At 41.1% G+C, this 21,656-nt stretch overlaps 1 protein-coding gene across 1 annotated transcript in view; it reads left to right on the top strand.

Annotated features, from left to right (window-relative positions):
• The window catches only part of TGFB2 (transforming growth factor beta 2), a 66,252-nt gene extending 56,634 nt beyond the window's left edge, over window positions 1-9,618 (top strand). Inside the window, exons 3-7 of the mRNA XM_075088852.1 lie at window positions 564-696; window positions 812-922; window positions 3,288-3,462; window positions 4,029-4,182; window positions 6,072-9,618. Of these exons, the coding sequence (XP_074944953.1) occupies window positions 564-696; window positions 812-922; window positions 3,288-3,462; window positions 4,029-4,182; window positions 6,072-6,230 (732 nt within the window). The 3' untranslated portion in view covers window positions 6,231-9,618. The remainder of the gene's footprint in view (window positions 1-563; window positions 697-811; window positions 923-3,287; window positions 3,463-4,028; window positions 4,183-6,071) is intronic.
• Window positions 9,619-21,656: the final 12,038 nt, after the last annotated feature.

Genomic DNA, 21,656 nt, shown 5'->3' with positions numbered 1-21,656 from the left:
CCAGGTTTCCTGTACGGACACTAACTTTTTTTCTGTTTAATGTATGACTAGTACCTGAAGTCAGAGGGAAGACTGGAAGCATGAGTAAGGCAATACCATACAGATTAGTTATGGGTGAGCAATATGGTCTCTTCAGTGTACAGACTACATTGTACAGGCTTTACTTTTGCATCTGATATTATGCTCTAACCAGTGTAGGTATTACTGAAGAAGGTAAAATAGCCTTTTTTGATGTTCCAGTTACTATGATCTCTTGACCACTTGTGTTGCAGGACAAATTTTCAGGGCAGTCTTTCTGTGTGATTTCTCTTAGGAAGGAATGTGTGATGGCATGTTTTGCTTGGGACCGTAAGCTGATTTCATTAGGTTGTTTTTATATCACCTTCCTCTCCCCACGCACCCTAAGAAAATTCTTTCTGAAAACATGCCTGAATGTACATCTGACGCATAGAGGTTTGAGTTGTAATAGTTTCTTCTGCTATTTTATAATGTTGGTGGATCCTTTTTAATAAAAACCAGGCAAATGTTAACCTGTAGGCAATCATATTTGTTGTTTCTTGCAGGTTGTAAAATATAAAGAATTATCATCACCAGGACAGCGCTACATTGACAGCAAAGTAGTTAAAACAAGAGCTGAAGGAGAATGGCTGTCTTTTGATGTCACTGAGGCTGTACATGAGTGGCTCCATCACAGAGGTGACAAGTGCTCTTTGCCTTCACTCCTGCCCCAAATGCTCCTTCATTAACTCAGAAGTATTTCAGGGTCATTCCATGTGTAAAAACCAGCTCCACTTACTTTTATGTTTTGCAGACAGGAACCTTGGATTTAAGATAAGCTTACATTGTCCATGCTGCACCTTCGTGCCTTCCAATAATTATATCATCCCAAATAAAAGTGAGGAGCTTGAAGCAAGATTTGCAGGTAACAAAAGAAAAAAAACTTTTTAAAATGTTGTGGTACTTAGTAATTGAGGAGGGAAACAAAGAGCCCTTACTGCCTCTCTAAATGGCATTCAGCTGATAGAAAACATGCTCCTTTGTGAATCTTGTTTCTCAGCTGGTAGGAAAGGGTATTGAAGGCACAAGGGTAATACTATACAAGCTGAACTATTCTAAAACCAGATGGCATGAACAGGCCATCTCATTCCATGCATGCAGCGTCAATGTCCTTCAGTGTCTGTGTTACAGTTTGCAGCATGCACACTGGGTATACATACAATTTTGGATGTATGGAAGAATGTTGCACAGTAGACCATCCACTCTTGGATAGTCATGAGAAAATTTGCTGAATATTTTCAAAATAAACCCTTTGACTGCTGTCCATCCTAGCACTGTAACAATTCAGGCTTGGTAGAGAAGGCTACTGCTGGAAAGTAGAATTAGGATGGTGTTTCGAACCCATGTAAGCTGCTTACAGTAGATATGTGTGTGAGCATGGTGTGTCCTATGAGTGTTAAACAATACTTGTTGTTGCAAATTTCTGAAGTATAAGTAAAGCAACCATTGGTTGCTTTGCTTACAGAAGTACCTTCCTTTGTCCTCACTGAGTATAGAAGGTCCCAGTCTTTGTCAGTACCTGCACACGTACTTCCAGCTCTTCAGGCACACTAAATATTTCCAGCTACGCTTTTTTCTTTTTTTTGGGGTCATATCAGTAATATTTTTAATTACTCTGAGCGATGGCATCAGTCGCTTTGGGAAGAGCTGAACAATAGGTGCCAGACTTGTGTCAATGTCCTACAGTGCTTTACTGCCGGTGCGTTGTAGGTTGAAGGAACAGCAACGTAGTGCCTGTCTATGTGCTCCTACTTCTAGCAGTGGAAGTCTGATTCTCAGGTGAAGTCAACAAAACTACATTTGTTAGCATTGGTTATCTTATACATCTACATTGGCATGTAGAATTTATTGTAAAGTATTTGTATTGTAGTTACACGAAGTATTTTTATGCTGATAGTTAGCTTGGTAAAAACGTAAAGATTGGATTGAGTGGGCATTAAAGAATAAACAGCAGTGTGCAGTTAGGGTTATGGATATATGTGCTTATTATGGACAGCAGACAAGGTGATACAGAGTAAATATATCAAGGTCACATAAGTTCCCTTGTGTTTTTAAGCCATTAAAGTTTCCATTTCAAAAAGGGATATGTTATTTAATTGACCATGCTATAGTTATCATCCACCAGTACATATAAATTATGTCTATATTGGAACCAGTGCAAATCCTGTTTATACAGTTCTCATTTATTAAAGTGTATCATGATTTAGTTCATTTGTTTTCCAAGGATTTGGCTATATTCCTTGTGAAGTATTAAGTTTTTCTAACCATTGTTTCACTGTGTTGGAATTTTTTTCTCTAAGTAAATACAAATACTGTACATGTGATTAAAGCCATTGGGTGTATTTAAAAATTGTTAGTATGATATTTGGTCGCTGTAATTGCAAATGTTACAGAAAGAAAAGTGTATGTTTTTTCTCTTTAGGGAATATTATTTTGTTCAGGAGGTTAATTTTCAAAAGGGTCTTGGCAACAGGCATGACATGAGATGTTTGCATTCCTAGGAAAGGCTAATATCTTTAGTCTTTTGCCCATGCTATTGCCATGATAAAAAGCCAGTAAAGCAGTTAGTGTTTCAAGAGAAAATACAAAATGTGAGGTCATTGCTTGCCACTTCAAAAAGAAGTATTTTGATCAATGTCCTTGCCGTGCCCATATTAAAAAAGGGGGCTAGAATAACTGACTTTTGGGGAAAAAATTAGCAGATTTAAATACACTGACAATGGGAGACAGAGCATTTACAAGTATTAGAAAGACGTAAATGTGATAGAGAAAACTAATGGGATGGAAGTAAGCAGTGGGAAATCCAGGTGAGGTATCCAGACTAGCTTTAATGGTGTTATAAGTTTTTAAAAGGTACATAGCTGTTAAAAGATGGGAATACTGCCCTAAGTGAAGTGACAAAAGCCTCACTGCTTGGGGCATTTGAAACTAAGCAATGCAGATGCAGTGACTGAAGTAATCTTTTCTGTTACTGATTTCAACAATTCTGGTAAATGTACTGAGATGCCATTAAATGGCTGTGAGTGTGGGAGGGCTGACGCAATAGATAACATGAGAACTGTGAATACCTTAGGCATCTTGGGTTGAAGTTTGCCCCCACTTTGCTAGTAAACATGCTCAGCTGACACCATCATTGCCCAGTTTCTGAGAGAATTTTTAAAAGAGATGGTTTATTTAACTTGTGAAGAAAAAGCAACACAATGTTTATCACCAAAATGTATTTTTTGAAGGTATTGATGACTACACATATTCCAGTGGTGATGTGAAAGCTTTAAAGTCCAATAGGAAAAAATACAGTGGGAAGACCCCACATCTTCTGCTAATGTTATTACCCTCCTACAGACTTGAGTCGCAACAGCCCAGTCGGCGGAAGAAGCGTGCTCTAGATGCTGCCTATTGTTTTAGGTAACTATGCATCCATATTCAGTATACATACAGAGTAGTACCAGCCTGTGAGGTGTAATGCAGTTGCTTATCATGTTTCTTTACAGTTGGCATTTATACAGGGTGTGGACCTTCTGTCACAGACCCACGGGGTCTCTGTGCAGCAGGTATTTGCCCAGCAGTCTCCAGTCCCACAGAGACAGTGGCAGATGAGGAAGGTTGTGGCCTTAGAAAGCAGAAGCTGAGTTCCACCTGGGATGATTCCCAGACCCATCAGCCCCATAATTAGAGCCAAATTGTCACCTCCCCTTTGCTCACCTACTCAGAGAGGCCACTTGGTAGGACCTGGAGAAAAATACTAGTCCTCCTGGGAAACCGTTAGCTTCTTCTGTATAGGCAAGTCCTGCCATGTCTAAGCACCTGATTTCAGTTACAGTATAAGCTACTATCGATGTGATTTGGTTGTGAATTTTGGGGACTTGGATTTGCCTGCCTGTAAAGCATCATTCAGGCAGCAAGCAACTGGATTATTTTTATTCCCTGGGTTGTCTTTGTTATGACCAATGTGTTTGTATTTTATTTCCCAGGAATGTGCAGGATAATTGCTGTCTGCGTCCGCTTTATATTGACTTCAAGAGGGATCTTGGCTGGAAATGGATTCATGAACCTAAAGGATATCATGCTAATTTCTGTGCAGGAGCCTGCCCATATTTATGGAGCTCAGATACTCAGCACAGCAGGGTAAGCAACAATTTGCTAATTTTCAGCTTCTGTTTAATATTTGTAGGGTGAAATGTGTTTCTAGGACTGATATCATCACCAATGCCCAAAGCTTGTATCTGTTATCTCAATAACTAAGGATGATGAAATGTAGCCCTATAGAGGGACTCGCATGTGGCCTCAAGCTCGTGTTGAAGCAGTAGGAATGTACTGGCCCAGAGGTTGGGTTTTTTAAATGTGTTCATCAATATGACCTATGGATGGATTAAATGCTTTTTGTGAGTACGAGCTTGGTGTAGCTTTGGGAAGCTGCCTGGGAAGGGACCTTTCATTATAGAGCATAAGTGGAAGATGGCACAACGAATTCGGTCAGCAAAGGCACTGAGGGAGGCACTGTCAGGCTAACAAAAGGGCCAAGTTGTACCATCTGATTATCACCTACTTCTATGAGCTGCCATTTTTCATTGTTACTGATACACTACTATGCTGAATTTCATGAAAATGTACTGATAGATGTGCTTCTTTTACTTCAAAAATTGTATTCATTCTTGTACTGTGAAAATTTTGATGCGAAGGAGGAGCCTTGTGTATGGGATGCCAAAGAACCAATAGTAGTCTGCAATGGCACTTTTTACTTTAGGGGGTAGATGTGGTATTTTAGCCACCTGCCTTAGGATGAGTAGTATTCTGCTGTGAAGTGCTTATTTCTCTCAACTGTCAATAAGGGTGTCTAGACAGTAAATGCAAGAGGCAGGCATTTGCATCGTGGTTGTCATGAAGTAAGAATTTCACCCTGAGGTCCATACTAAGAGTAATGTCTCCCCTTTCTCAAGCCTCCCTTAAAATACCATATCAATGTCAGCCAGCAGGAAGAACTCTTCACGTCCAAGGGGCAGCCTGATTTCCCTTTGGTTGGTGAAGCCATGATAGTGTGTCCTCCCTGAACTTACAGAGCCAGGTATAGATAACCTTTGTAGCTGTCACTGGCTGTGGCATTGTACTATTAGCAATGTCAGCAGGCAGGGGTATAAATAAGGTAAATATGTTTCCGTGCTGGTGTGGAGTAGTCGTGTACACATTTTGGAGCAGCACTTGTTTTTAAAGGAAAGAGGAAGAATAACTGTCATGGTCACAAATACGTGGTTTGGATAGTTGCCCAAGGAGCCAGAAGTTGCTTAATAAAGTAGTTAGTGTTGCTGTCCTGAACAGATCTTCTGTCTCTCTAAGCAGCAAATGTTGTGTTGAAGTTCTAGGAAAAGGTCACTTGGTGTTTGGCTAACACATTAATGGCATCCTCAGAAATACCTATGTATCATCAGCGGGTAACCCTACATACTTCCCTTGCAGAGAACCATGCATATGAATCCAACATGACATAACGTAGCAGCGCTGCTAACTTCACCGCAGCTGAATCTCAACAGGAGTAACTGCAGCTTGAGTCCTGGTGCTTGCAGGGTGGCATTAATGGCCTTAGTAAAATGTAGCCAGAGAGGGAAAGCAGAGAAGTGTTTACGCTCTAAAGGTCTCGCTTCTCCCTCTGGTGCATTCCTAAAGCCAAAATCCTGTAACAGCGAATGGCAAACTGAAGACACAGATAAAAACCTATAAGTTTCTGCTTTCCATATCAATACAGTGTGTGTGTTGATTCAAAGGGTTACGCTTTCAAGGCAGGCGTATACCTGTTTTGAGGTTTAAGACTGTATGGATAAGACTTTAGGAAACTCAGGCAGATCATGACACCAGATGGAATGGGAGAAGCATAAAAAATATTAAAATCCATGAATCTTCATACTGCTTTCAGTGGGATTTCTCTCAGGTGCTCTGGGAGGAAGCAATGCAGAAAGGAATTTGCTCTGCAGTGGCAGGAAGGCAGAGGTAGCTGTCTTAATCTCTTTTTTCATTTCTCCTAGGTACTCAGCTTGTATAATACCATAAATCCAGAAGCTTCTGCCTCTCCGTGCTGCGTCTCCCAAGATTTGGAACCCCTCACCATCCTCTACTACATTGGCAAAACACCCAAAATTGAACAGCTGTCCAACATGATCGTAAAGTCTTGCAAGTGCAGCTAAAGGATATCCCTGAAACAGCATGATGTGTGTGTATTGAAAAAAATAACCAAGAAAAAAGTGAAAGAGCGAGAAGGAAAGAAAGAAAAATGAAAACCCAGGTTCATCAGTGTTAAAAGAAAAAAAAAAAAAGAAGAAAAAAAAGCGGTACTAGTCTGAACTGTTTGAAAGTTTGTTTTGTTTTTTTTTTTGTTTAAACTGGCATCTGAAGCAAAACATTGAAGGCCTTTATCCTACATTTCACCTACACATAGTGTGAGGTAGACAAGAAGCAAAGTTAAAGAAAAAAAAAAACCTTTTAAAAAATAAACACTGGAAGAAATTTGTTAGTGTTACTATGTGAAAGGAAAAAACCAGGAAAATCCCATGAAGTGGAGTTGCTGTATCTGTCCCGTGCCTTACTTGATCTCTCTGTATTGTTATGCAATAGGCATCCTACCCATTCCTCTTAGTTGTAGAGTAAACAGTGCATTATTTATTTGTGTGTAAAAACTATCAAATGAACATTTCCGTATCGCCATTGGAAAAAAGAAAACCAGCCAATGTGGACAAAGTGGAGACCAAATAAGCTGCCAGAAATACATATAAAGCCTAAAGGAACACAAGCTCAAAAGAATCAGAAAAGTAATGGTTAGTTTAGTTCGATTAAAATAGAAATCGGTTATTGTATTATTGAGAAACTCTGCCTTTAAAATACCTTATTTTTCATGCCAGCTGCCTAGAGAGGCTTCTTGTAAGGTCTCAAACCCTTGTTTTAAATACTGAATAATTTACTAATAAAGGACACTCTGTTTCAGTCTCAAAGACAAGTCTATAAGAATTTTTTTTTTACTGTAAATGATTTAAAATGTCAGTTTAGTAAACCAGTGAAATATTTAACATGTACTGGTCTAATCTTCAGACCTTAATATGTTGCTGTATAGCTATGCTATGGGATTTTTTTGTTCTTTTGGTATATGTAATCATACCTAGAGTATTACAATAGGTGGGTAGTAAAAGCCAGCTTAATTGGAAACATATCTGTAGATCTCTATTTGTAAACTATTAAAAAATTAAGTACTTTATGTGTAATGTGTAAATTTTCACCATATTTTTGTACTCTGTAATACTGTCAGCTCTCATGAGTTTGAATTTGAATTTGGGGCTCTTTTTGATCACTCAGAATCATGTGTTTCCCTCTAGCTGGCCAGTATGAGTAGAGTCCCTGTATTTTGACTTGCACTACAAATACATGTTTTTTAATAATTGCTATACATGTGGTTTGTATGTTGTTCATCATTATGACATAAGCTACCTGACTCCATTTGTTTTTCTGTTTTATAAAAAGGATGGATTAAAGCAATCTCTCCCCCCTCCCCCCCGCCCTTGGTTGTCCCCATTTGTAACACTTGAATCGCTATGCGGTTCGGATTCCTAGACCTTCTTACTTCCTTTTGGCTATAGACATTCAAACAGATGGGCAGGGATCAAGGTGTTGCAAGAAGAGATGTCCCAGCCTGGCTGAGGCAAGGCAAACCCTTGCAGAGAATGACATTCACCACTGTGCAGAGGCTGGTAGGAAGCGCCTGCCACGGTGATGCCCCACATGGGGCGCGAATGGGATCGGTTTGCGGTCAGAGGCCGTGCGTCGGCCATGCACTCAGCGGGGGCTTGCCACCGCAGTTAGTCCATGGGACTGATCCTGCTTCTACTGCAGGTAACAGAGGTTTGCCTTTAACTTCTGCAGCGGCACAGCAGGCCCCTGTAAGCTGTTGGAGTGTGCGTAAGGATTAGCAGGACCAGACCCTTGATTTTTGTGAGTTTGCCAATTTTTTTCCAATTTGAGTTCACATAAATCTTCTTTTAAAAAAAAGAGAAGGAGAAAGAGCCATGGGGTTCCTAGGGTTTTGTTGTTGTTACACGTCTAAATATTGTAGGGGGAGTAAAACAAAAAATCCACATCATACTCTTCATTTTAAAAAAGCCCCAACCTAAATTAGCAAAAAAGCCATGAAGAAGGCGCATTCAGTTCATTTCCTGTGATGAATGGTTTTGCACAGCAAAGCTGGAAAACTGCGTTAGAAATGTACTACTTGGATGAGAAGGACATTTTCTGTCATTGACCCGAGCGGTGTCGGGAGGATGCTCCTGAGCTTGATGTTGTCAGCTCCAGTTTTAAGAAGTGCAATTTCTTTGGCTTCAGCAGAACACTGATGCAAAACTGAAGTACCGCAGCGGCTTGCACACGCAGCTCCTCGGGACTTCGGTAGAGACTGTGCTTATTGCCTAGATGGAAACGTAGCCCCACAGATGATCTAATCCCACCCGTTGACTCAGCGCAGAGGAGGAGGTATGTTAGACTTCTGATTTATTTAGTGAGTTGAGATGAACAAGTGAAAAATCTGTCCTGCTAACACTTGTTTGAGCCAGACTTACTCCAGTGAGAAGATGCACTGAACTCAGTGAAACTCCTCAGGGTAGTAAATACTCTGGATTTTGTTGTATACAGCAGCAAAATTAGTTTTATCAGGTTCAGTATGAGAACTGTATTTTTGTTGGACAGGAAAGGAGACAAGGATGAACACGTTTTAAAAAACTTAATAACATTTTTGCAGTTCTCTGCTATGGGAATGCAGCTCAAAACCAGTTTTGAAGCTTTGAAAAAGTGGAATAGGAGATAGCATAGTTGTCCAACTATACTCACTATGCGCTGGACGCAGCTGAAAATTTCGGTTTGGGTTTGGAGTGTTTCTCTAAATTTAAGTATAAAACCTTATTTCTGTAAGTCATTACCCCAAGATTGAATACTTTTTTGTTTCTACTTTTTTTTCTCAAATGCACTGATATTATTTGAAATACTCTATTATAAAGCTCCTAACGATTTTTTTGTTTATTTGTTTATTAGTCATGTGTTTCCCTTTAACTACCAAGGATGTTAGGCCTGATCCTACAATGTGCAGAACTCATGGGTGAAATTCCCCTCTACAGAGTGGGGTAACGTGAGACCTAAGCACTGCTCAGGTCTGATGTAAATCCCCCTCGAATGATGTTTAGACGGGTCTGCAACAGCTCAAGGACTTTGTGCCAGAGGCCTTATCACAACAAGGTAATTGCCACTGCCTGAGCAAAGTCCCTGAGAACTGGTGGGAAATGTTCAGCACCTTGAATGATCAGACCCAAGGGGTCAACCGGGGCTGAGGGGGAATCTTAGCACTTAGCTGGGTGGGGTAGGACAGCATTTTTTATGTGTTTAGCATCAATACAATTGTATGGTTGGCATTGTTTAAAGGAGGAAAAAAAGGAACTTAAAGGACAGCTGTGTTGTACTTTGGTGATCGATTACTCTGTATTTTAACACATTGTATGTCTGTTTTTGTGGTGCTCTAGTGGTAAATAAATTATTTCAATTATACGCTGGTGTTGCTTTCGTATGGCAGTGTTGTTCTGGCATAGGCGATTCCTCAGCTCTGCCTCAGCTTAATCCCTGCAAGTCCTGATTACATGTGTGATTTTAGTGTGTCACTGTGACCTTGATGCGGTCCAGCACAGGCTGAGGTGAAGAACCATCCAGGGTCAACATGAATTACATCTGCTCTGAGGATTGCTTTCCCCTCAGCCACTGCAATATGTGTCTTGGTCTACAGGGAAGAAGTGGCTTCTGGTTGACTGCTCTGAGCAGCAGCACTGTCCTGTGTGTGTGCAGGACAGGTACTGCCCCGGGCAGGAGCGGTGTTACTCCACTGTGCCTGATCCCTCACCAGAACCCGTGCAGTCCTCTTAACTGCAGGCACCAGTTTTGGGGGCTTTCCTCTCTGCTAGAGGATCTCAAATTGGTGTCTACCTCATTTCTGTAGTGCTGTGGGAGGTGAGGTGATCTGTTTCATGATGCCCATACACTACATGGTCCCATGCCATTGCGTCCTTCAGTAGAGCTCAGTGAAACTGTTGTTTTTGTATGTTGTACAAAATAGTCTACAGTGGGATGAGATGGGGTGTTGGAGGAGAGACAACAGACACAAGTTGGAAATGGCAAATTCTGGCTTTGTGTAAGGAAAATATTTTTACAGTGGAGGGAGCCAAGCCGTGGAACAGGTTGCTCAGAGAAGGCATGACATCTCCACCCTTGGAGATGCTCAAAACCGGCTGGGCAAAGCTCCGGGCAGCCTGATCCCACTGCGCCTGCTCTGAGCAGGACATTGAGCTGGAGACCCTGCAGAGCCCTGCCTGCCCCCATGAATCTACGAAGAGTCATGGTCCAACCCAACCACTATTTTTGTCACTGCCGAAAAGAGCACAAGAAATCCTGGTGTCTAACTGCCTCAGCTATTTCAGTTTGCCAGCAGAAGCCACGTAGCCATGTGGCAGGGTTTTTGTTGACAGAAAATAGGATTCCCTAGTTTTTCGTAAGTCTCTCTCCATGCATTCTGCAATATGCACTTGTATTATCTAAGCAAATAAGAATTAAGGAGCCTGGTATTGCAGCTTTTCTTTATCAGACTTTCTACAGCTCTAGTCAAATAAATAAAACTGATGGGAGGAAGGGCTGCAGGATTGAATCATTACTTTTAAAGTTGATAAAATCATGTATGAAAATGCTTCCAGACCAGGGACTGATGACGGGAAGGGGTGAACATCTGCTCTTCGCGGTGCCTTCTTTGGGATCTAAGGGGTGCATAGCATTTCTTGGCATGAATGAAAGAATATACCAGATTGTTTAGTGGTGTTGTGATAAATTATAACAAATGGACCCTGTGGTCTGTGAATATGTGTTTAAGAATGCAACCTGGGGTAAACATTAAAAACAATCTTGGGGCTGTTTCACCACGGTTACACTCCAGCCTTACAGTGATCTGCCTTAATTGATTTCAGTGAGTTTATACTAGCAGAAAACTATAGTCCTGCCAGACACTAATTTTCATTCTATTTTTAGTTACCCAGCTATGTGCTTTGTCATGAATGTAATCTGCAAGCCCCATTCCTATCCAAGGTAGCCCTCACGCAGTGATGTGTGAATATTTTGCAATTCTGTCAGCTGGTTTTCTGAAATCAGTGAAGAACAGGAGGGTTTGAGGAGGAATGTTGATTGGAAATTTTAGATGGGAAAGCGGTTGTGGTGCCTATAACTAAAGAGGAACAAAGTGGAGGGAACACAGTGTGCTAAGTGATTTTATGGCATGGGTCTGAAAAGATGGAAGCTCTCCCACAATAATGAGATTTATGCGGAATATTTTGATGCTGGGCTTGTCTTTTCCTTTCACTAACACAGCCTCTCCAGAATGTATCAGTGAAGCCCTTGCTGCTCTGCTTGAATCAAATTGTGGTTAATAAATGTGGAATATTCAATATAGGAAAAAACCCAAACCATGTAAATGTCTTGAAAACCATTTTTTAGGCCAAAATCTGCCTCTTAGATCAGACGGAACAGATTCTATGAGGAGCCATGAGTTCTGGAAGAAAATAAACCGAGAGGTTATGTAATTATATGTGGTTATAAAGTAGATGTGAAGTAATGTAGTTGGCTTGTCAGTGGGTATGGGTGTAACAGTAATTTCTTCATCTGTATAAAAATAAAATTAAATGGAACAGAAAGCTGATGAGAACTTCCAATCAAATTTGATATGCTCATTTAATGAAGTAACCTGCTGGAATCTAATACAGAACCCCTGGGGTATAAACCTTTCTTAAAACATATGGTGGTCCAAGAAACAAACATTTCCTTTGAATGGGGTGTTTTAGTGCCAGACCAGGATGATGGCAGGAATGGGGTAAGGGTCAGTGGTCACTGATCTCTGGGTCTTGGCACTGTTTGCACATACTGTAGGCAGGTCCCAATTAAAAGATTCACACAACTCGTACCAAAGCCATTTGCCACAAGAAAGTGAACAAGGAAGATACAAATGGCAAATGGGACCCAAGTCTCTTTTTGTTCAGTGAAGTACACCATGAGTCTCAGAAAGCAGTTCTTACATACTATTTCATGCACCTAATTAGAGGTGGATCAAACCAAAATGTTAACATGTGAGTCCACATTTAACTGAAGTCGAAAATCAGGTGTTCGGGGTTCTGGTGTTGTGTTCAAACCTGCACCTCTTTGACAAAATTCAGTTAGGTCCAATCCCTGCAGCTGGTTTGTAACCAAACTTTAATCATCAAACTGACCGCTGGGATGTGTGGGGCTTTTCACTCAAGAAGCTGGAAGTTCTTGCATTTGAACAGCTCTGAGCATGCCAGATGCAAGTCTCAGAGAATAGTCTAATATTTTTTTTCCCCCAAACACGAAGGTGTATAAATCTATTTTCCATTTGTAGTAATGGCAGTCAGAGACAGTCAAAGTGTCCCTACACATTAAGGTAGTTCCCAGAGAAACAGTGGTTGGACACCACACCTTAGGTCACCTCATTCTTCAGTGATTAAAAGACCAGCATTATGGGACTATGAGATGGGTTTTTTTACCATCTGATGGAACCCATGTGAAATGAATTGATGGCTTCATTCCAGTTCCTAGTGTAAACTTGTTGGCAGTCTCCAAGGATATGCAGACTAATTTCATCCATCAAAAGCAGAAAACATCTTTATCCGGAAAAACCTGCTTTTTTTTCCTTTGGAAAAATGTAAATACAAAGGACAAAATATGCAGCAGTTCATGGGCAAGTTATGCATTCCTCTGCAGTGTGTAACCTGTTCTCAAAGAGGTGGTCTGGATCAATTTGTGAACATTTGGGAGGGAAAGCTGGGTTTGGAGATATCCTGAAATATATTGTTTCCTCTGTTTCTGCTATGAAACATACAATTACAAAAAAGCCAAAAGACTGTAAATAAGAATATGAGCTGAATTTGGTTTTTTCACATTGATATCCAGCTATGCTGGATAACACAGGAGGTGAATCACTGCAGATCTTGGTTGTCAAATACAGCAAATTTGGGTCACAGAAAGCAGAGCAGGAAAGATGAACACAACAGAAGGTTTATGTCATCATAAAGTATAGGCCCTACATAAGGCCACAGGAAAACTGGACTGGTTTTTGTTGTACTTTTTGCTTTGAACTTGGCTGTGCTTCCATAGCATGAGGAGCTGTTCCTATTTCTCATCCTTCATCTTGGAATAGGGGCGTCTTTAGGGAGCTAAAAATTTACCTCGGAATAACTGAAAGTCACCAATACATTTTGAGATCATTATCAGTCAGGAGACATATATTAAATGAGCTGTTAACAGGACCTTAATTAACTTTTGCTGTAGCTAAGCACCCCAAACTGCTCTCCTGGCCTCTAGCTCTTATTTTAGTATTGAAAGTTCCTCCACTGCTTTGTGGTAATACGTGGTGTCTATCAGGTAGTTGAAGTCTCAGCCAGTATCCCAAGGATCGAGGAAGAGATCTCAAGCATTAAAACCCTGGGTGGCTCTAGTGCCAGGTTCCTTAAAGCAGTGCTGTAACATGCCAGGTGCTCTGCAGGCAGGGCACAAAGCAGGACCTCAAACACACTCTCAACAGTGGGCCATCCATGTAAATAATGCAAAAATATTTTCTTGGTCTCCACAAGACCCTCATGGACTCATTCAAACAACTGTCTCACTGATCAGACTTCCTCCCCCCGGTAAGCAGTCTAGGAGTACTCAATGACTCTCACACTGGTTGAAATCTATCCTCAGATGCTGATGAATATTTATATGCAAGAATGTGTGTCACAAGTTGTAGCTATGAAAACACCATCATTAGGGGTTGGCAAGAAAGAAAAGAATGAATTCATGCTTGATCCATTTCTGTGGATACATAGAATAAAGCGGTGCATATAAATTTAAAGACCTCTTCAAAATTTGCATTGGACTGCAATGTTTATATAGTTTTTTCTATATTCGCAAGTCTCTCCCTATATTTCCTAAGTATCTTTGCACCTTCTGGACAGCTTCACTAGTTATATTCTTAGCAGTCTTACTGTATGGCCCCTGGGAGGAAAAAAGGAAATTTCAGAGACTGTTTCACTTCTGGGTTACTCCAGCCATAGCAGGTTGTTTTTGTAAGTTGTGTTGCTGGATGCAGGAAATGACTTTTGGAAGCAATTGAGTTGAACTGACTGGTCTTATTCCCAGCTCTCTTACTTCAGCTTTACTCCAGCACCACTATTTCAACAGGGGACAAACCACACTTTTAAAGTCCTTCAAGAACAGTCAGGCTCAGTTTGCCATTTTACTGGTGGCTTCACACAAAGCATGTGTGTTTGTAAAGTGTTTGAATATTGATTGTCACAGTAGCCTACCTGAAAGCATCTATATTACACACTTGAGTTTATATTTGAAATCCAGAAAAATGAATAATATGACAATTTTCTGAAGAAGGAAATTGATCTTAGTATCATGTAAATTGATATTTTTTACAAGGTGTTGCTGTCATTTTTATCTCATCCAACAGTACTGACAATAACATTCTTTAATGTTGGATTCAATTCTTGTGCTGTATTTATTGCATGGGTATCTTATACGGCTATAGTTAGGGGAAAATATCCTTTTCAGTTGCTTATAGCTTTCTCAAATTGTTTTCAGGCTGAACTTTTGATACTGGAATTCAGCCCAGAGATAAATTTATCTGCAGAGTTTTATCAGACTTCATTGAGATATCTTTGACATCTGAGAGACCAGGTAAGTATATTTGCCTTATACTCTCCAATCAGAAGTGCTGTGCACTCATAGCTCAGCTTGAGAGCCGAATTCAGTCATTTGCACTCTAAGTCGCTGGGGTCATATAGTTAGATTAGTATATCAGTTTTCATTTCAAACATGAAAGCAAGTTTCTAGTGTCCCTGACTGTAAAGAAATGCTTGAAACCATGAGCTATGTTGAATTAACACGGTGACATTTACTTGAGTTTGCAGAATAACTGAAAGTGAAGTTGTGCTCTTTGCAGGTTTCCAATGGAGAATATGCTCTCTTCAGAGGAATGGCCTACCCCCCCACACCTCCAGCATACAGCAAAAATGTCTCCCAGGTGAACCAGTCATCTTCTTTCTTTGGTATTTAGGAAACAAGAATAAAAATGTCAGGTTTTCATGTTATTGTTGAGAAAAAAATAATCTGAGGAAAAAGAGATAGCTAAAAGTCAAAACTGCTTTCAGCATTGACAATATTGTCTTCAAAAATACAAAAAAATATTATTTTTTATTTATATATCAGCATGAACTGATCCACCTGTGTAAGGGTCCTAATGAGAAGCCTCGCCAGACACAGCCCAGTCCCCTGCTGTCTGTGATAAGAGGGCAAATACTCTCCACCAGCTAATGGGAAGGGAAGGCAGACACCTCTTAAAGGAGTTTTTAGCTGTGCTTCTCACTTCCAGCTGGGCTTCTGTGGACTGCCAAGTAGTGGCAACCTGACAAGAGAATAAAGCTATGATGGCCCTTTGAGGTAAGGTAGATCTCAGCACTGTGTGTTCAGGCACATCTTGATGTTCAACCACTGCCGGACCTAAGATAAAATCTAAGTGTAAAGGAATCTCATTCACCAAAAAGTGACCACAAAGAACAAGAACTGTAAGCTGCATCTCCAGAGACAAACAGGCAGAATGAGAAGGTTTTATACCAAACGAAGACCTGCTTAGGAAAGTGCAAGAGCAGTGACTACCTCTGTCAAGGCACTAAAAAAACAATGACACATCCTTAGGCTGGCCAGGCATTATGTGGGTGTAGATTTGTCACAGTCTAGTTTCAGCTTCATCATGAACTTCGGTTACTTACTTGTATGCGTCTGTCTCCAAATCTTGATCTATTCCTTTGAAATATTTCAAGAGTAATGTGCCACAGAATGTGTTTGTATAAAGCGATGAAAAATAGCAGATGCCCAAATGAAAAATAAAGGTCAATCAGACTCTTTCTGTGCGAATCATCATTGCACCTATGTTTCCTGATGGAATAATTACAGGATTTGTTTAGAAGCTTGTGATTCTTCTGCTTTATTCCAAATCTGTTGTAAATTACTTACTAGAGGTTGCATAGTCAACATCTTTGTACTAAAAGAATTCCTAATACATACAAAAAAAATTTTATTTGCTTTAAGGGAACTGCATCCAGAGGCTAAAGGACAAATCAGATTTTTGTACCTCGTCCTTCTGCAGCCTGTCTTCTGAGGTTTGTCAGTATCAATGCATGTGCCTGGTGTTGATTTTCTTGTATCAGATGTGGACATTTCTGGAAAAAAAGTACGACATTGAACTGTGTCCACCAGTTTGCCATACAGATCATCGATAGCCAGGAGGCATACACGTGACTTTGAGTTAAGTGGGTTGGCTTGAAGCTGGGTTCCTCAAAGTTAAAGAAGCCTCCCAATCTCCTAAGCCTGGAGCCCTATTCTCCAAAGTATTTCTTGGGTTCCCAGTCACAGTCACTCCTCCACAAGTCTGCCTACCAGAAACCAAACAGACTGCTGAAGGCACCTTTCATGATGGAAACAGAGTGGGAAGGCCAGAAAGCTCTTAGATCTTTTTATAGAGTTGGCAGCCTAAATATATTCACAGCTAAGGAATACTTATATGAATACAAGTAACCATATGAAATGATCAAGTAGGGCAAAACTATTCTTGCCTCAAAAGAGCAAAGAAGACATCTCTGCAGGCACCATATGAAAGAGGCTTGTTAAAAGGGCGATAAAAACATTAGCTCCAAGTAAATGATAAAGTTAGCACTGCTGAAAAGCCATCGCATTTCCACCATTCAATTAACATCTTATTTGTTTGATTATTGTATTTCTGGTTATTTAAGATAAAATTTCATGCATTCACTCAGCCTTCAAATCCCGCACTGGTTCCCAGCTTAAATGAGAAATAGTATGTTTTTATGTTACTAGTTTAATGCAGCAAGCAAACAGAGATCAAAGTATCTTGAGAACTACATTTAATTATAATCGCCGCCACAAATGCCAGAGCAAGATGTGGCTCTTTCATAAAAGAAAACACAGTAAAACAATATTATGCAGTTTACAAATTCCATCAAACCACTGTACAAATAAACAATGCTACTGAATCACACAACAAATCATCTTACAATTAGGCCACACAAGACCATCTGGTTTACAAACCAGCCTACGAGCCAAAGAGGAAAACTTTGAAGATAAATATTGCCATATGTGGAAGCCCAGGAAAAATATTACTTACTAGCACGGAGCATCATTTTGAAATGTAATTCTCCGTGGGAATTGAAGATTTCTTACTGAGGATAATATGTTTTGCAAGAAACCTCACAAAATGGAAGCATAAGGTATTACAGATAGGCCCAGAGACTGTGAAGGAATGAAAGCACTTTTAAAGCAGCTGGATTTAGCCTGTCTGCTGGTTGAGTACCTAAGTTAGTTTGGAAGGTTTAACATTTTCTCTGTCCAGGACATTTGCCTAGTTGCATAAGGGAAACATACTGTTGTTTTTCAAAGTGTACTGATAATGATAAAAAGTAGAATTTGGTCTACATGAGTTTTGAATGGCTAAAGTAGAATTATTTTATTGGTCCTTATGACACCAACAGTCAGGGGTTCTTAGCATGCTGATGGACAGCTTTGCAAAACTCCAGGACTGCAGAGAAAATTTACCAAAGCAAACAGGTATTTGGGATGTCTGCCTTCGGGTCACATAGTAGTTGTGCATTTCAGGAGACTGGAATTCAGCATTTTCTAAAAACCAAGGCACTGGAAGACACCTAAAAATAGACACCAACAATCAAGATGTCTAAAATAATCTTTCAAAGACGTGGACTAATTAACATGTTTTTTCCAAAGTCAGTGGTAAGTTTCTCCTTAATATCGGTGTTGCAGGGTCAGGTCCTGAAGCACAATGGTCAAAAAAGAATCTTAAAAAACCCAGCAAATCATAAAAAGCACAAAACAACATCAGTTGCTTATCCACCTGAACAAATTTTGATTGAAACAAAAAATACAGAAGTGTTTCATTTGTTTGAAATTTACAATCTCTGCAGTTCTGCTGGTTTGTTCCCAATTTGTTTTGCCTTATGTCATGAAAAACCATGAACACGTGAAGAGGGTTTATCTTTCATGCTTTGAAACGAATGAAAAAAAGTTGAAATATTAAAAAGGATAGTGTAGGACATTTATAGAATGATAAAATACCCTTTAAACTATGTTGGTTTATATGCATTATATAGGGTATAAAATTGCTTGAAAGCTCATAATTGACATCTCTGGCTCATTAAATATTTTCCTTCTGTCACAGGTATTTCTCATAAAGTTGATCAAAGGTTTGGATTCTCCAAAAAATGGCTCATATGTTAAGAATAACTCAGAAGTGCTGAAGTCACAGTTTTAGTCTTGCAGGGTTGCAAATGAAAGCTGTACTCTCAGTACTGAGGTTTCAGAGGTGGGTTTAGGCAATGTTTTTACAAACTAAGAAAATACCTTTAAAAATGCAGCCCCTGCCCCCAGTTTTCAGCCTCAAGGCAAGAGTAACATCCTTACAGTTGCCCTGCTTTAAAATATTTCCCATCTGTCTTGTCCAGTGCATTATCCTTTAAAGAAATCATAAAAAACCTAATTGGGGGTTTGAGAGCTTTTGCTTCAGTTCACTAAGACATGAAGTTATGCATGACTGTATCACATCTCAAACTGTCCTGATGCACATTGAGCCTTCATGCTGAGTCTCCATTTGCTGCATTAGTTCAGTCCAGTGGTTTCAAGGGAGGTCTGATCTACATCAGTGCAAGTCTGAGCCAGGCCTTGATAAACCAGAATGAGAAACAAAAGTGTTGCTGGCCCAACTTTGGGTGGTACTAGCTTTGGGGCACCGCAGTATTTCATCATTTATTCAACATGCACTGCATATCACAGGGAACGCTACCACGCTTTGTGTATATTGCTAGCTCATGAGAGCATCTGACTCGCTGAGTTTCTCTAAAGATTCCTTAGATCACAGGGTTGAGAAAAAATGGCCTTCACTAATCCAATTTTTGAGTCAACAATAGTGTCTTTCCTCACGTTTGCTGGCTGATTTCTTATTTAGTTTAGGGTGCAGTCCCTGCATTTGCAGGTAGTTTGCAGTGAATGGCCAGTGCAGAATAGGAGGTCTTTCAGCACTGCAAAGCAGAAGTTTTCATGGAGATTCAGAAGCTGATATACAAAGGTCTGCCAGTTTACATCCTATATAGATCCCAGTTTTGTTGGAATTATGTTGATGCCATGGATTAAAATGGTGAGGAAGCAGGCTGTGCAGAGTTTCAACTCATGAATTTTGCATTACTAACTGCTTTTTTAACTGAGAAAGCAGCAGTTTGGAGGCATTGACAGGAGTATTAGACCTACACAGAACATAGAGGAAGACCTATCTTTGCCCTTTCACTGCAAGATAGATAGCTAAAGCTGTGGAGAAACCCAAGACAAAGTTCCTCATTTAGAAGGGTTTTCTCCCCAGATTACATAGATCTCAGGCTTCTTTAACAGAGCTACACCAGTTTAATCTGGCTGAAGATCTGCTCATGGCTAGGCATCAGCACTGACCCTGAGGTGGCTTAAAACATGTGTGAGTCACAGAAAGGAGAGTTTTGGATGGGAAATTTGAAAGGGATGTGCCGGGGTAGGGCAGGGCAGGGCAGGCAGGAAGGGTGCCCCTGGCTGAGAAAGAAGGGCATTTATGGTTCTGCATTTTATTTCTGTGTTTCTTGCCCTGCTGTCTCCTTGCCTCCTCGTATTTCCACCACAGCACAAACTGCAGCCCTTAGCACACAAACAAACAAACAGAAAGAAAGAAGCCTTCTCCTGAGTGCTAGAGTTTGGCTGAAATGTGAGCAAGAGATGGAATCTCTCTCATCCTTGCAGAGGCCTGTCTCTCTGCAGCTGATGTTGAACAGCACTGAGTCACAGTGAAAGACATCATTAACTCCCCGAGGCCAAAGAAACCCTTGCCAGCATCCCAAAGGGGGTTCCCAGCCACCTCATTCATGCGCAGTGCCTCTGGCATCTGGTGGCTTGCTCAGCTTTATTTATTTAGTTGTTTTATTCACCTCTGTTTTGTCTGGAAAAGACTTATCTATTTCTCCTCCTGGGGCTCAGGTCTTTCTTTCAGCTCCTGCCAAATGCCAGAGCCACATGTTTTGGGAGCCTCTTTGGAGGAGGAGTCGGCCCGCGTCCCTTGGCTGGCCTGGGAGGTGACCAGGACCCGTGAGGAGAGGGACACGGTGCTGCGGCTGGAGGACGGGATGGCAGGTCGGAGTGGTGGTGTTTGGAAACCCACAAAAGCTTAACCCTGGGAGTTGGCCTTGGCCCCAGGATGGGCTTCCAGCAAGGACGTGGCCTCCCTGTGCATGGGTACAATGGGAAGGGCAGACACGATGGAGGGAAGTGGAAGAGCAAGGCTCAGTAGCACTGGGAAACCTTGCCCAGGAATACATATCACCCCCAGCACCTTGCATATATAAGCTAAACACCATCACAGAAAGCCTCTTTCCCCTTTGCTCACTTGGGCTGACACAATGCTAGTGGTTGCCATTCTGGCCAGGATAAGACCCTCACCTGCTGCCACAGCCAGACCACTTGGCATCCATGGAAATACAACTGTTTGCTACCTCTGTGTTTTTACCTGTGCCTTGCTTAGAAAGTTGTCCGTCTAACATCCCCAGCGAGACGGTCCGCCTGTGTGTACATCTCCTGTGGCCGCGCTGCAGCAAGGCAGAAGGAGCAGTCCCTTCCTCCACTTTGGGGGCAGCTCAGCTCAGCATGGGCCTGTCCGTGCTCCTGCCACAAGGTTCAGCGCCACAGGGTGCAGAGGAGAGTGCCGTCAGCGCTGCTAGGATCCAGCCCCCTTCACAGCGGCAGCACGAACAGCACTCTCCTGACGTTAAATAAATAATTAAAAAAAAGGGACAGGAAAAGGCAGAGAGAGGGAGCAAGTGAAACGTACACCCTCCATTTCACACAGTGTCCAGAAAGCCTGGCTGTCAGCATCCCGCTGGACTCCCTCCAGGCAGGTATTCATTACATAGATTTGACTTTTTAAATATGATAGAAATGAGAACTGCAAATTTAATATGTTTTTCTTCTTGGGAGATGAGGGGGCAGGAGGGAGGGGAATAGCATTTACCTCATAATTTCCCTTTCTCTTCCCCCCTCTGTGTAAGCCACATTATTCTTTCTGCAAAGGTACTTGGGGAAACTTGCTAAAATTTTCCCTCATGCTTGAAATTTACTTACCCTGGGTAACAGGAAATGTGGAGTCTTGTGATGTAGATTGTTATACCAGATGTAATCTTAGCACATGCTATTTGTGTAGATCTGCGGTGCAAGTGAGTCATCATTCGTAGCTGACCTTCACTGCTGTGAAAATACTTCTTTCAATAATAACAATAACAATAACAAACAACATTTCGGCACAGTTTGGCTCTGCCTGGCATGAGCCAAGACAAGGGCACACTGTGCAGCTGGTGAAGGTGGGTCCTTGGCTACCCATGGAGTATGGTTACAATCCCTCTGGACAG

Source organism: Phalacrocorax aristotelis, chromosome 3 (genome assembly GCF_949628215.1).
Source record: "Phalacrocorax aristotelis chromosome 3, bGulAri2.1, whole genome shotgun sequence".
Taxonomy (NCBI): Eukaryota; Metazoa; Chordata; class Aves; order Suliformes; family Phalacrocoracidae; genus Phalacrocorax; species Phalacrocorax aristotelis.
Note: the sequence above shows the minus strand (reverse complement) of the source record. Positions and strands in the feature narration are given on the sequence as shown.